This window comes from Pholis gunnellus, assembly GCF_910591455.1.
Source record: "Pholis gunnellus genome assembly, chromosome: 19".
Taxonomy (NCBI): domain Eukaryota; kingdom Metazoa; phylum Chordata; class Actinopteri; order Perciformes; family Pholidae; genus Pholis; species Pholis gunnellus.
The window spans coordinates 13,148,734-13,163,572 of NC_136546.1; the positions used below are offsets into that span (position 1 = coordinate 13,148,734).

Genomic DNA, 14,839 nt, shown 5'->3' on the forward strand with positions numbered 1-14,839 from the left:
TTTCCCCCCCCGTCGATGTCATTTATGACATGATCTCAGTTTTGACAAGGCTCTACAGGAAGTTATTCCAACATTTTGGGGTGACTGTAAGACCCTCTTTCCATAATTCCATAATTTGTCTGACCATCGCTTGTCGTCCACCTCTGTCCTTTATCTTTCACAAACCTTTATTTGTCTCATTAGTTGCCTCTCTCTCCTCCACCTCTCTCTTGTCCCTCACTTCAGTGTGAGATTTAGCACCACACAGGGTCTCTTTATGCGGTCTGTTTGTTCTGAATGGCCAAGCTGCAGCGGTGCTTGCTGGGGAGCAACGTCTAATAAGGGCTACTGCTGCAGACCGGCAGACAGAAAGAGATTAAATGTCAGATTTGAGACACGAGGCATCAAAATTAATAGCTCTCCTGTTTGACTCACACATGGTTGACACATACACACATGGACGCGCACATTGTTACGATTAAAGTCCTGTCATAGCGTATAACAATATACAGAGGAATGCTTGCATCTCCTGTCATCCTCCATATGACAAGGGTCTTCCTCACAGCTGGTTGAGCCCCTGGGCCAGCACGTCCTGTCACGAAGCAATACAATTCCAACACAGTATACCAGTTATTAATAAGAGCCAATAATCATTATTTTGTGTTTTGTACGAGTTCCTTACTTTCATTACCTTTCACAAATATTCACATTGATCATTAGACAGAGCAACATCTCGTTGGTTATTTTGGAATGCGTCTTTTTTTTTTGCAGTCCTTGTGTGTGTGCTGGTGCAGGTACTTTTTACACAGCACTGTATCTGCGTCTGTGTGTGTGTGTGTGTAAGAATCTGTGCTTCCTGGTGGAATCATTATGTGTTTTTCTCTGTTGAAGGCATTTCAGGCCAATGAGGAAGCCATAGCTGCCAGATAGTGCAATTCATCTTCTTCTGCTGACCTCCGCAGAGGGCTCACAAACTGATTTGATAACAATTTGTTCCTGTTTCCCTCTCGCTGTCTCTCATTCTTCCTCCCTCTACACCCCCCCCCCCCCCCCCCCCCCCCACCCCCCCACCCCCCACCCACCCGACTTTTTTTCTTTTCATATTTTGTTATTTCCTTGCTGAACTGCAGACTGCAGCAGCTGGTTTTCCTGAATCTTCTGTCACATGACGAACCCAGGAACTCCGTAGTAACTCGGTAGCTCTCATTCATCCCTCCTTCATATGGTACTCTTTGTCTTCTTTCTTTCCTTAGCATAAAGACATGAAACACGGGGGAACAGCTAAAGTCAGCGTACCAGCACCTCTACATCTAATAAATCAGAAGTAATGGGATGCAGATTGTGTTTACCTTTGGACAGAACCAGGCTGTTTACCACTGTTTCCAGTCTGTGTGCAGAGCTAAACTCCTGCATCATATTCAGCATACAGACATGAGAAAGCTAATGAGTGTATTTCCCAAAATGTCAAACTGTTCCTTTAAGCTCTGATTCACTATTTACTGGCATTCCAGCTCTTCCCAGATGTGATTGTTTTTTTTTTTAGGACTATGCGTTTCATATGTGTGTCCTTGGCCGTGGGGTTAAAGCGTGCTGCTCCGTGCAATAGATAGAGCACGTTGCAGGTCTTCCAGATTCCAGGCTTTCTCAGTGGCTACATGCACATCCAAGCATGAAACCTAAAGCAAGCAGATAGCTGACAGCGCTCAGTGTAAAATCACACGCAGCGGGAGAAAGCCAGCAGGTTTTAAGACTCATGAACCATTTTTTCCGCATCGGTGTGTAACAGCTAAACATATAAAGCAATGATTCTGTGCATGTAACTGCAGGAGTTGCTCACCCTTAGTGTTCTTAATGGCAGCTGTTTAGTTTTTTCACAGTGGCCAGAAAAAGTACCCTTCGTGGCTAGCAACGTAAAAGGCGAACAAAAATGCAAAATACATGTTCAGATGTGGTTCACCAGCAGTCTAAAGATATCTGATTTGGTGATGAGTGCGCACCCAGCTCTTTTTGTTTTCCCATATTTATCTATAGCTTGCCTGATTTGTGACTCAGCAGCATCACCACTGGATCCTAAAACAAGGGTGTAGATTGTTTACGGTTCCCACAACCGACTGTTGTCTGTTTTCGACATTGTCATGATGAAAGAAGTTGTAAGAAACCAATTATAATCCTTTTTCTCTTTCCATTTTCTGTATAGTATTGTCTCAAAACAAGCAGGAGGGATTTTGGGCAAATGTTCCGCTTCAGCTGAAAAATGGTGAACGTGTCCGATAACTCTGGGATTTCACAAGCAAGTCATATTGTTGGTCAGCACTAGCTTCTGTATAGACGATGAAGAACAGGGATAAAGTGATAAACAAGCTTGTGTTGCCAAAAGGGAGAAGATAGATTCTTTCAAAAACTGGATTTGGCTTGGTTGATGCTCAGGGCCAAGGGAGCTGTATTGTAAACAAACAGTTAAAGGAGGGCGTTTGTCTGGCTTCTTTCATTTAGGCAGAACCTTCTGTCCCATTTGCAGCCGAGCCAATGTGGTGGTACATTTACTAATTACTATCACAGTTAAAGTTCCCAGTGAATATAATGTGTTAAAAACACTGGTATAAACCACAAAATAATGTTTTTAATATTAAGTATTTAAATCTATCTTTAATTCATACACTACGTTATAATTATATTAGGTTATAATTACCATAATGTTTATACTCCATACCAATATGTAAAACTCCAATTTCATAGTTACAGTGTTAATTGGACAACCATTTCTTATCCATATAAAGACTTTTGATGACAGTCACAATAACATGTATTAATGGAAAGACAACATCTTGTCGCTGCTAATTGCACAAAATCTCACAACAAACTACTTCATTTACTCTCTGAAACCCTCCCAGTTCCAGTTGTGTATGGCACATTTGTCACCAGTGGTGATTGTGTAATATTTGTTATCAATCTATCCGTAAGATTTAAAAAGTCCTCTCTATTTGACTTCTTTTGTAAAGGTGTGTGGGAAAAATCACGGGTCAATCAAAATGGCCATACAGGCTTTGTATCCATAACGAAAGGCTGGCAAGACAGCTGGTGTCGTGCCCACATATCCACAAGGTACGAGGTACGTAAAAACTGTAAAAGCACTCTGGTGCTCTTTAAAGGGGAAGTGACTCGTCCAGAATAAGCTGACAGAGCATGCGGTTTACCAGAAATCCCTGACAGTGTCACATCCTGTGATTAACATTATTTTCTGATTCTGACGTATGATTCTTTGTCATGATTGGAGCAGTATAGAGATGATAACCTACATTATGTCACCAAGTAAAAGCATTTGCGTCACTGTCTGAGCAGTTGATGAGTGAGTACTTCTCCTACTTTGGCTGTGTTTGGTGTCAGACATCTATTAGGGTTTCAACTGTTTGCCCAATTTTCTACTGCATGGCTCATTTCTTCATTTTAAAGCCAGACCTTCAGAGGCATTCAGTGCTCATAGACTGTGTGACAGCCTGCCAGATAGAGTAGAGTCTCACAAGGTCAAGATTCACAACGTAACATGCACCTGGAGTTCAGTATCTGTGCCATGCTGTAAGATGTGATTCAGAAAGTGATATTACTTTATATTCAGGAATCCTGCCTTTGGGTTTTAACCAGGTGATTCTCTTCTACTCCACATGTGGATACTTTGCAAGCTCAAAGTCCCTCACTTTGATTTGATTCACTTTGCTTTGCTGCTTTGGCTTCATTCAAACGAATGCTTCTTCAAAGTCAGAGAGACCTCAAATGACTCATCTGGGTTCTCGTAGATCAGTTGACTTTGTCAAGTGTGACATTTACGTGTGGTAGTTTGAGTTCATAGTGTGCTGCTCCCAGCATTTTTGAAATGCACTGTTGGTTGAATACAAAACTGATCAACCGTTATCGAACAAAACACGCAATAATTGATTCAAATGTGTTCATTGCTTCAAATGCGTCAGTTATGACTGCTATGGGTTGTCGTAAGGCATCATTGTCATCTACAGCGCTAGTTTACCCTAACAATACAAGCATTGACATGGATCATTTTCTCATGAATTGTATGAGTCACTGCTGTTTCCTCTTTCCTTAACATTGGAAATGATTAAGCTTTTCTTTTTCTTGTTCCACTAAGTATGTCTTTTATTTATGGCTTCTGCGCTGCACAGCCACCAGAGTCAACACTGCTCTGCTGGGTCATCAGTTTAGCGGTATACAGTATACACGGTGGCAACCACTAGTGTCCACAAATGACATGCTTACTGTCATCTTGAAGTCTCCCAACCCCTGCAAATGTATATGCATATGTGTCCTCCCACTCCATTTCAGTAACCAAAATTTTAGGGGAGCAATAGGTCCACAAATTAGTCTCCCTTCCAAGTTTTAGTCTTTGGGCACCTGCAATAACATAGCAACGGCACACAGCCTTTCTATTTATATCAAAAAGCTGTCTGACCATTGTTGATTCTCGAGTGACTGAGGGGTGATGTGGAGCAGGGCGTAGTGGGTGGAGACCCTGACCCTGAGCTTAACTTCCTTCTGTAATTAGGTAGATGAGTCGCGCTACAGGTCTTAACAGGGCCACTCCCTCACTCCAAATCAAAGGGTTTGGGTAACCACACACACATTTCACAGACAAACACACACATAAAAGCTTGTATGTAACCCGTACACGCTGACTTTGTTTGCATATGCTCTCTATTATGGCACAAATGTTTTGCAAGGACTGTAACCATAGACGTGTGTCTAGTTTAACTGGGTGTGTTTCACACAGCTGGGTCAGGCAGAAGTTATGTAATTTTTCAATGTCATGAGATAGCTATCTGTCTGTCCAGCCGTTTGTGTTGAGTGTAAAAGCTATTCCTACAACAGCAAGCACACAACTTCATTCTCTCATTTACATCTGCAGTATACACTGAAACTACAGCAGGATGTGGTTAAGGAGGAGAGAGTTTAGTCTTTACAGTTTTGGGAACCTGTAATCTGGTTCCACATACATAATACATTCCAGTGCAACAGCTCCGTAACCTTCCATCTTCGCTTTGAGTCCTGTCCCACAGCAAAGCGAAGGCCCCTTGACTTCAACACTGCGCCTATCCTCTTGGCCGTATTGTCAATAGCCATTCCTGTGTGGTTTTCTGCTCCCACCTCAGCCTATTCTGGGATGTGCTCTTTCCTAAGCTCTACTTAGCTAGGTCGCCAATTTCACAAAGCAAAAGAAATGGTCTATGCTCTAAATACATGTTTATGAAATTCCCAAACTATAGCATTCCTGAAGCAGGCCAACACCAAAGGGAAGATTCCAGAGCCTGAAGGAATTGTTGCGGGATGACGCCCAATGAGTTATTCCCGTACAAATGTAGAGATCTCTGTACACTGTACAGTTCTTTGGTTTGAATTGTCAATTAAATATTAATAAAATGCATGTCTTACAGACCAAAGCTATGTTTTCTCCACGCCAAAGAATATGTGTCCTGTGACAGTATTCTTTCTTTCTGCATTCAGTTGTTCTGATTCCTGACCTCTGAATTGTTTTCCACATCTCAATTAAAATGTGGAAAAACAACCGAGCTAATCAGAGCTTTGTAGACGAGTCATTCTTTCACAAACCCCCCCGGCTCAGCTAATGAGGTGACTAATTGATGTAGGTGGTAATTTCCTCGAACAAATTCCTGGACAGGGGCAGCGGCTATAGCCTTGTTTTCTCTTCTTTTCTTTTTGTGTTAAAAGTTTAATTGGATCCTTCTACTAGTGCAAATACAGGGTTCACAGTTAGTGTGCACAAACAGGAACAAGGATAGAGATGTTTGATGGTGGCTTGCTGTTGTGTGAGTAGAGTTTTAGTTTTGTTGTCCTTAAATCTGTGGGGAAAATAGTGAGTGATTGGTTCCCTCAGCAGATTCACAAGAATTAGATCCTGTTGTATTTTTTATTCATGCAGAAAATATGTTTGGCAATAATCACATTTACAGAGATTCACAATTTGTTCTGCCAAATCAATTACATTGCTTAATAATATGACTGCTTCTCCAGTATTACTTACATGTGTTGTTCAGATTGATATGTGGAGATGTCTTGCTGTGCAGATCAGACACTTTTATTTGCTCCACAGTTTTTCTTAGTTTAGTGAAGACGGACCCTTTGAAAAGTTATTGTGGGAGTGGAAGTAACACTCACTTACAAAATGCTGTTGTTCCTAAATGGCACAGATTGTATACAGCAACAACAGTCTGCTTTGAAGGCTTTAAAAGCTTTCGATGTTTTTTGGTTCCTTTGTTTTTAAAGCCTTTCTAGGTATTATAGACACACTTTTTTTAGAATTTACGGATCAAAACCCTTGATGCACTACTGATTTATGTTGTTCATCTTGCAGTATTGATTAGATAATGTACTTAGGGCTGGTTATGCAGCTGCTCTTAGCCAGAGGCGAGTACGTGGATCTTGTGACACAGTAATCCAATTATCCATTTAGCTACAGGCCCATGCATACCTACACTCCGGTTAGTTTCTCCTTTAATCACATATACACACACACACACACACACACACACACACACACACACACACACACACTACATACCATAAACATGTGGATGTTCAAAGATGACACTGACCTTTGTTTAATTTGGGAATTATTCCTTCAAAGGAGCCCTTAGCCCTCTGCTACTTAGCTGTTTCTCCACTTGACCAATCATGATGCGTGTATTCGTGTCGGCTTTGGGCTCGAGGACGGCGTGTCAAGTTTCTGCACGTGACATTCATAGTGTCTTTTCAAAATAAACTTCTGTGTTCACAGAAAAACGGTTTACATGCGCAACAAAACTACTTGGTTAGGTTTAGGAAAAGGTTGTGTTTTGGGTTAAAAGAAGTACGTTTGCTACATAAGATAACTCTGAGTAATGACTAAACGTAAACCTGAGTTTGTCTGAACCCGTCCATCCTGCCATGCCAAACACCCTGTGTTGACTTTCTTGCTAATAAAACTACTTCAGTTGCTCTGGCCGTCTAATAATGACACAGATGGGGTTTACATTGGAGTTAAATGAAATCCCAGTGCACACCGTACAGACGCAAAAGAGTGCCTCGCTGTGTAGTTATCACTGACGAGCACAAGACAAACCAGAAAACATTAGTACGGTGTTGGCCTACCACAATCTGCCAGAACAGTTTCACTGATTTTACAAAAACTCTTATCGGCGAGATTGAGCACCAGTCTTCCAAAAGAAATTCCCTCTTTTGGTGTTTTAGTGAAGGTGGAGGTTCCTATCTGCCATGTTGATGCAAAATGTCCTGTAGGCCCATGGGCGGGTTATGAGACAATGGACCCCTGGGCACAGACATGCAAAAGCGTTGTTCACAGTTGTTTTACAAGAACCTTAACCCTGGAGTTGTGTTGCCAATTAAAACCATTTTCCTCATCCTCGGGATGAATGGAGGCTTAATCCTTTTCCAGATCCACAATGGCACGCCTCTTTACCAGTTATACAAGACAGACTATTTCTTGTCCGGACCGGTTCAATAATCCACCCATGCATATAATAAGATTCCCATAATTTTCATACTTATCCAACCATTCAGAGAAACCCTTTATCCTGAAGGAGCATCTGTATTTGTGTCATGTTAAGTAAATTATTAAATGCAGTGCTGTTTTTGAAGGTTATTCCTGTGTATTTGTAGGAACAGATGAAGCCGTGTAGGAGGCAGAATGAAGTCATAGTTATCAAACCATAGATTGATCAAGTAAACACTGAAAATATACAAAATGCAGCTGCCACAAAGTACAGGATAATGTTTTTGTGGCCTGTTTTGCAATTGACATATTTCTTGTTCAAGCCGATATATCTGAATTTCACTGACTTTTAACACTGGAGCAATTGGACAATGGGGTCGATGAAGTTATTTATTAAGTTAATGTTCCTCTCTCTGTAGGGGGTGGGGGCGCAGGGCAGCTGTCAGCTTTAACAAGCATCGTTCCCTGGAAAACATTAGTTCCAATCCCTTATCCGAAATGCTAATGAGAAGCACACACAGGAGGTGGAGAGGGGTTGGAGGTCGTGGTGGTGGGGGGGGGGGCTGTTATCTATGATGGATGACAGAACAGAGATGTTTGCCTCACCGCATCCTGCCATGACCTCAAATGCTGCAAACCTTCCTCAGCATTGCTCAGGAGAACTGCGTTAAGTCATGAAAGACGGACATCGCCATATGCAAGATAGATCAAGTCTAAAAAAACACCCCGAAGGTGAGAATAGTGCAGCTGTGTCAGTAGTTACACATCCAGTTCCCGATGATTGAATGAGCCACATCACACGTAGAAAGTCAGCCGGGTTCTACATTAACTTTAGCGTGTGAACGTGTTTGTGATATTGCAACAGAGCCAAACGGAGGCAGATTGGATCTTAGTGTCAGGCTAATTACTCAAAGCTTACACACCACTATCTTAAGTTTAAACAGCACTTACGAAGTCATGCAATGCACTTCCAGCACAAGCATGCAAAAGCATAACACAAGTGTGTGCCAAGTGGGAACCTTTGGCTGGTTATAAACAGTGTGTGTTCATGCATCACGTCTTGCTATTTTCATCTGTGTGTCGGATCACATTTCTCAGACATAAGGAGAGATTGTGCTCTTGTGTAATATTTCTTCTCTTTATAGCCTTACACTCCCCCCCACGCTCTGCAATTTGTCATCCTCCCTCTCTCCTGGGCGAGCCACCTGAATGTTGTAAATGTGATGGGAAGCATTTGGTGAATCAAAGAAAAGGCCGCTGTCTGAAGCCAGGGCCTGGATTTGGAGAGGGGGGGGGGGGGGGGGGGGGGGGGGGGGGGCAGAAAAACAGGCACATATCCTAAGTGTGGGGGAGCCTTCAATGAGCTCCATTGTTTCCTCATAAAACAGCTTCACGGTGTTCGATATACAGACATTGTAACTCTGTTTGTGACACCCTCAGTCTTAATGAAGAAGAGTTACGCTGTTTTCTGTGGGTTTTGTCGTGTTGGGGCGTGGGTTTTTAAGTGAAGTGCCACCTGTTGTTCAGTGCAGCCTCTGGGTGTGGCAAGGGGGGAACATGTGGAGAGGAACTAAAGTTAGATGAATCTGATTAATGTGGGCACAGTAAAAAATAGCAATATCTACTCGGACCGTTTCAAGATACAAGAGAACAAAAACAAGTGAAGCTCATAAAAGAAACATGTCATAATTATATTCCAATAAAATGGCATTGAAGTTGACTTGTGTTACTAATTTTAAAAAAACGCTGTGAAACAAAGTTCATTTTAAGAGGGTGGGGAAATGCAATCTCGTCTGGTTTCCAAAGAGGAACATGGGAGAGTATCTTAAAAAAAACTTATTTTCATAAGGGAGTAATTGATACAGTTTATTCATTAAACACTGGTATCATTTCTGTACCGTGAATGAAAAAGCGAAATTGGTGCATCCTTAGTTATCATGCTGATGCAAAGTAGCTGATTTTGATGCCCAGTCATTCTTTTTAGTTCTGATATTTGAGTCTTCTGGTCTCTGTGAATGGAAAGTGGTTACAAGATGTATGTCAGAATCCTAACACGTTAACTTTGTTGTCTCTGCAGGTGAATCCACATATCTGGATGACCACGGACCTCCTGCTCCAAGAGTAAGTCTTGCTCTTATCTCTATGTTATTTCCCATTACACCCCTTTTCCCCCTTTTTTTTTTTTTACTTTGATTTCTTTCCTACCTCTCTTCCTCTCTCTGATGTGCTGCCCTGTGTTTCCAAGCCAGTTCAGTCCAGTCGGGATAAGGGTTAGGTCTGTGTGAATGATCTGCGTGCAAACTCTCTCTAAATACCAACTAGACCTGGCTTCGGTGCTACAGTAGTGCTCTGAAATCTCTCTCTCTCTCTCTCTCACACACACACACACACACAGCGCTGACACAGAGGCCTTGTATTCATCCAGCTGCACGTCTGCATGACCATCTCTCCTCCATGCTCCGTCTTTCTCTCCCTGCCAACTCCTTTCTTCCTCTGTCTGCCCCTTGTTTATTATCTCCTTCTTGAATCAATCACCACCTTATTTTCACCTCATTTCTCACTTTTTTCGCTCCCCTATTCGTCATTCCTTTTTTCTCCCGTTCTGATTGAAGAGTCAGTGTTTTGTCCTGGTTTGGGCATAGCATTTAGCACGTAAACATTTGGTTACAGGTTAGTTTGCGGCGGATGTGAGCAGCTGTTCAGTTAGGTCACATCTGGGCTTTGTTTGTGAGTTATGCGTTTACTTTGAAAAGTCTGTTCTGGCCACCAAGCCAAACCAGGCAACCACAGCGCTTGTTACATACAGATCATCGTGAAACAAACTGGAGAAGTTGTTGGAATTTTCTTGATACCAGTTTTATTTTTGATCTGAAACAAACGTTTCTGTTTCAATTACAAGCCCACAGTGCCGGTTTACTTTTTAAACACTGCCATTGCCAAGGATTCAATATTATATGGACTTGTAGAAATTTATTGGAAATGAAGTCTAATAAATCAAAAATAGTTTCCACCATTTTGCATCGAAGATAAAGCTGAGAGTGCAACAGCTTGACAGTGTCCTGACACAATTTTCATTACTATGCAAACACAGAAGCGCTGGAATTCATTTTGACACATGACAAGTGTGATTTTAACGGAAGGGACTGAAAAAGATGAATTTACTTTATCTTTTTAATGAAAACATTTTCCTTTCTAAATGTTGTTTCGTAATTTAAGCAGACATTCATCACATCAAAGATGTGTGCTCAATATCACTCTGAGTTGATAAAACTGTTGACACAGCCATCTGGATCACCTCCAGTTATTACTGTCGGCTCGCAAAAAAAGCTTTACGAGCAGCAACTTGTGTTTTATGGACTTTTGTGCCCCAGGTTGTATCCTCTCAGGCTTCCTATAGTACTGGTTGACCTATCCTGAGACTGGTGTGGGTGCATCCCAAGTCTTTTAAATTGCATCATTTCCCTTCTTTGCGACTTCTCCTTACGTCTTTGTCGATCCCACTGGGGATTCTTCGAAAGAGAAGAAAGGAGGAAATACGTTTTTTAGAGAAATGAGACGTCTTTTCCTCAGCTTCTGATGACGGCTGATCCAGCTGTGACCATCTTTAACAGCTGTAGAAACTATTGATAACGTTTGTGTCTGCACACTAACACTACTTATAAAGGCAGTTATCCCTGCCAGAGCAGCAGTGTTTTCTGTCTGTAGCCTGTTACCTGTTCAACATAACACCTGCACATGAATAACAACAGGGCATTCTTTGTTTATACTGTGTGCTGTGTCCTGCTTAGAGGCACGGGAATCATTACAGCAGGATGTTTATACTTGTTATTCATTATTGGCGTTCCTTAAAAGACTTTTGTGAAGGCTGCTCTCGTATGTCCTTGTTCATGGCTCCTTAGAGATGGCTCCTAGATCCTTTCTCCTCAAATTTAGGAAAAAGAGCTTTGAGACGGCCTTCAAGATGGTGGACCAGAACAACTTCCGGTTCAATCGAGGAGTGAGGAGATTTCAAATAAGAGACTCGAGCACCCTGGTGGAGCTTGTTGGGGCTCTACACGGCCTGAAGAGCTGCAGACACAAATCAGGGCTGAAAAAACTCCTGACATCTATATAATTTAATCTTTAATTTTAATTACAGTGAATTCTCTCCTAAAAAGAGCCAAGGCAGTAAAGGAGGTTTAGCAAAGATGCAAATGCCACATTATCAACCAGTTAACTAAATGTGTAAATGAAATATTATAAAAGACGTATTGGGCTACTCTTTTTGTGGAAGGCCGACCAAGTTCCTGAAGTTTGAAATCAATAAACTATTAGTTTTTCATTCTGGTTGTATGACTTTGAAATTGAAGCTTTACAAACTTCATCCAGCTACCACACAGACAAGGCTGACTGATTATACTTTAGCTGTTAACTTTGATTGATTCCATATATGTCGTCATCTCATCGCCCAGACAGATGATGCTAATGCCATGTCAGTGGCGAGCGCTACATCAACCACATCTCTCATTATCTTTTGGTTGACGTCCTGCTGCAGCTGAGATTGATCTTCTATTTCAGCAGAGGTCGGTCGTATTGCAGCGTGTGCACACAGAGGTTCTGGTAAATGAAGGGAAAGATTAGAAATTTCAGCTGAAAGCTCAACGTGGATGAGAGCGTATGGAAAAACCACGCAGCTCTCAGAATAGAGTTATGAGTCTGTGTGTATGGAAACATGGCAAGAAATGTCATGTGTAAAATGTGTTTCTAATAATATCACTTTAATCACATTCACCATCATATTTTGTTCTCAATTCTTTAATTGCACTAAATATTAAAATAGCCGCAATGGCATGTTATATGGGCTTTGAAATTTAAAAAAAAGATTGATGAGATGAATTCTGATGCAAAGGAAGAAAAAGCAATAGTGAGGCTCAAATGTCTTTGAAGAGTTCCTAAAGATTTGAGTATGTTTGAGAAGTTTCGATGATGTTGTGATCCATATTTAGTGAAACCAGAAGGCAAAACAAGAGAGATTTGTTCTCAGAAATATTCTAATGCACAAACCAATGTTCTCGCAAGCTTGGCGGATTATTGGTTATTCAACCAAAGCATTCCGATCTTCATTTGTCACACACGTGAAGTTTCTGTATTCAACAAGTGCGAAGGAGCGTAAGGAGTCAAAGTTTCCCATTTGCTCTCCGCCATTGAAAATCCATTCGTCTTAATTCTCATAAACATACTTGGATGGAAACGCCGCTGTCACAACTACTTAGAGCAGTGAGACTCCCTCGCTCCCTCTTCGGGTGGGAGTGGAGATGAATGGATAGATCATTAATTTACAGGAATCTTTACTGAGCCCTGACTGAAACCGTAACATGCTGTTCTCCACTCAGTTGTGGGATGAACAGTTGACGGTAGAGAGCAATGTACCCAGAGCCGGGCTAACTAAAAACAGCAGAGTGCAGGTTAGCGGTGACGTACTGCTGGTGTGTTATTCCAGGAACTGCAGCAGGAGGTCTGACATGTGACAAACCAGTACATGTTCTCAAAATCGCTGCTATGTGGATTGGAGGTAGCGGAAATGGGCGGTCAGGCCATGAGGCAGAGACGATAGTTTATGTGTGTTTGTTGAACCAATGTCACGCTTGAAAATGTCTCGAAAACAGGGTGAAGCGTTTTTAGGTTGTGGTGCGAGTGTGTGGGCAGGGTGTTAGAAATGAAAGGACACTGAGAAAGTAAGAGGAGAGAGAGCGGAAGAGACAGCGTGAAAGAGATTGAAAGGTGCAGGACTACTCATCTCCTCAATGTCTGCTTGATATTGGCCAAATACCACGACAACAGTCTGCCTCTCTGGAGTAGGAGCGCCCAGATCAGGCACGGTGGAAAACAGCTCTCTGTTATATAATACTTTTTTACACCGTGGATCGACTATTGACAGAATCCCTTACTGGCAGACACTGCGAATATTTCTCACAGCATGCATCAGAAACCTTAGCTCCACAGAGTGGGAACAACAATAGCACAAACTGAAAGGTCGCCCTTTCACTGCTGTCAGTGCCGACGGGAGATTCTGACTTTTGACGGCATCTCTGATGTTATTCTTGTGTTATACAAGGCCGGGCTGTTAGAGGTCTGACACAGTCATTTGTCATCATATCAGCGGGGAACGATGTCCTGCTAAACACTGCATGCATTTCATTCGGCTCATTATTGTGATAAGCTGAGAAGTCTTTAGTTACTTGGCAAACACTAAGGAATGTCGGACTGCTGTCCAAGAGAACCTCCTAACTGTTCAAAATATATTTCTCCTAACTGAGTAAAAATTGCAACTATTGATTAGTTTTTAGTGTTTGTTTTTCAAAACTATATCTGATAGATGAGATTGCTTTACGATATGTGACGACAAAGTTCCAGCAAGTGACACAAGCTGAAGCACGCCTGTCGACACACTTGTATAAGCTTGTACAAGCACAGATTTCATTTGTGACTTGTTTTTCCACTACTTTCTTACTCATCCTGGGAAAAAACCCACGCATCTTATTTTCTAAATGTGTCAAACAGGTTCAGTCTCTAATGAAGTCGCCAAAACAATACTCTAATTCTGGGATTAACAAACAGTTAGTGATGGCCTGTCATCAGACCGAACCTGTAATTAACCAGTGCACCCTCTTCATCTCTTTCTTTCTCCTTGACTCCTTTGCTGTCCATCCTGTTGTTACTTTCTCTTTCTTCTTTCTTGCCTCTGGCAAACATTAAAAGAGGCTCTCGCTGTTTTTACAAAGCCTGGGTGGGACTGCTGCTTTTGGAGGAAAGACAAAATCAGCAAGTGTTGTGTTTGGCCCTGCTGAGCTCGATGGTGTGGACACTGCTGTAGGCAGCACTAGAGCTAAAGAGCCCCGAGATTTAACGAAAGATTCATGATAATTTCACGTCGCAATGGAGAGTGGAAGAAGCTGTTGAGTCAGTCATTCAGCCAACTATCAAACTAGCCAATTTGTTCATAAACTAGCCAGCTCATTAGCCAGTGAGCTAGTTAATTTAGTCAGTCAGACTAGCTTCCAAAAACACAGTGTGTCAGATATCCAGAAACACCTCCTGGGAAATGCACAATCACCATTCCAGACTGGGAATGCCGACAAGAATTTATCACAGCCGCATTTCCCCCCCCCCCCCCCATCTGATTTACAGGAACGCTTTATTCGAAGTGATGAGGAAGTAGGGTTTTCAAGGCAACACAGAACTGATCTGCCTCCGTTGTTTTTGTGGTAGATCTCTATCACATTTACTGGAAAAGAAATCTTCCAGATGGCTTTTAAGTGACCTGTCTCCCTCTGTCTCATTCTCTCCTTAATTCCTTTAACAGGCCCCAAT

At 42.0% G+C, this 14,839-nt stretch overlaps 1 protein-coding gene across 1 annotated transcript in view; it reads left to right on the forward strand.

Annotated features, from left to right (window-relative positions):
- Positions 1–14,839, forward strand: part of usta (uronyl 2-sulfotransferase a) — a 50,456-nt gene that overhangs the window by 19,228 nt on the left and 16,389 nt on the right. The window contains exon 2 of the mRNA XM_079180210.1: positions 9,567–9,610. Within this exon, the coding sequence (XP_079036336.1) occupies positions 9,567–9,610 (44 nt within the window). The remainder of the gene's footprint in view (positions 1–9,566; positions 9,611–14,839) is intronic.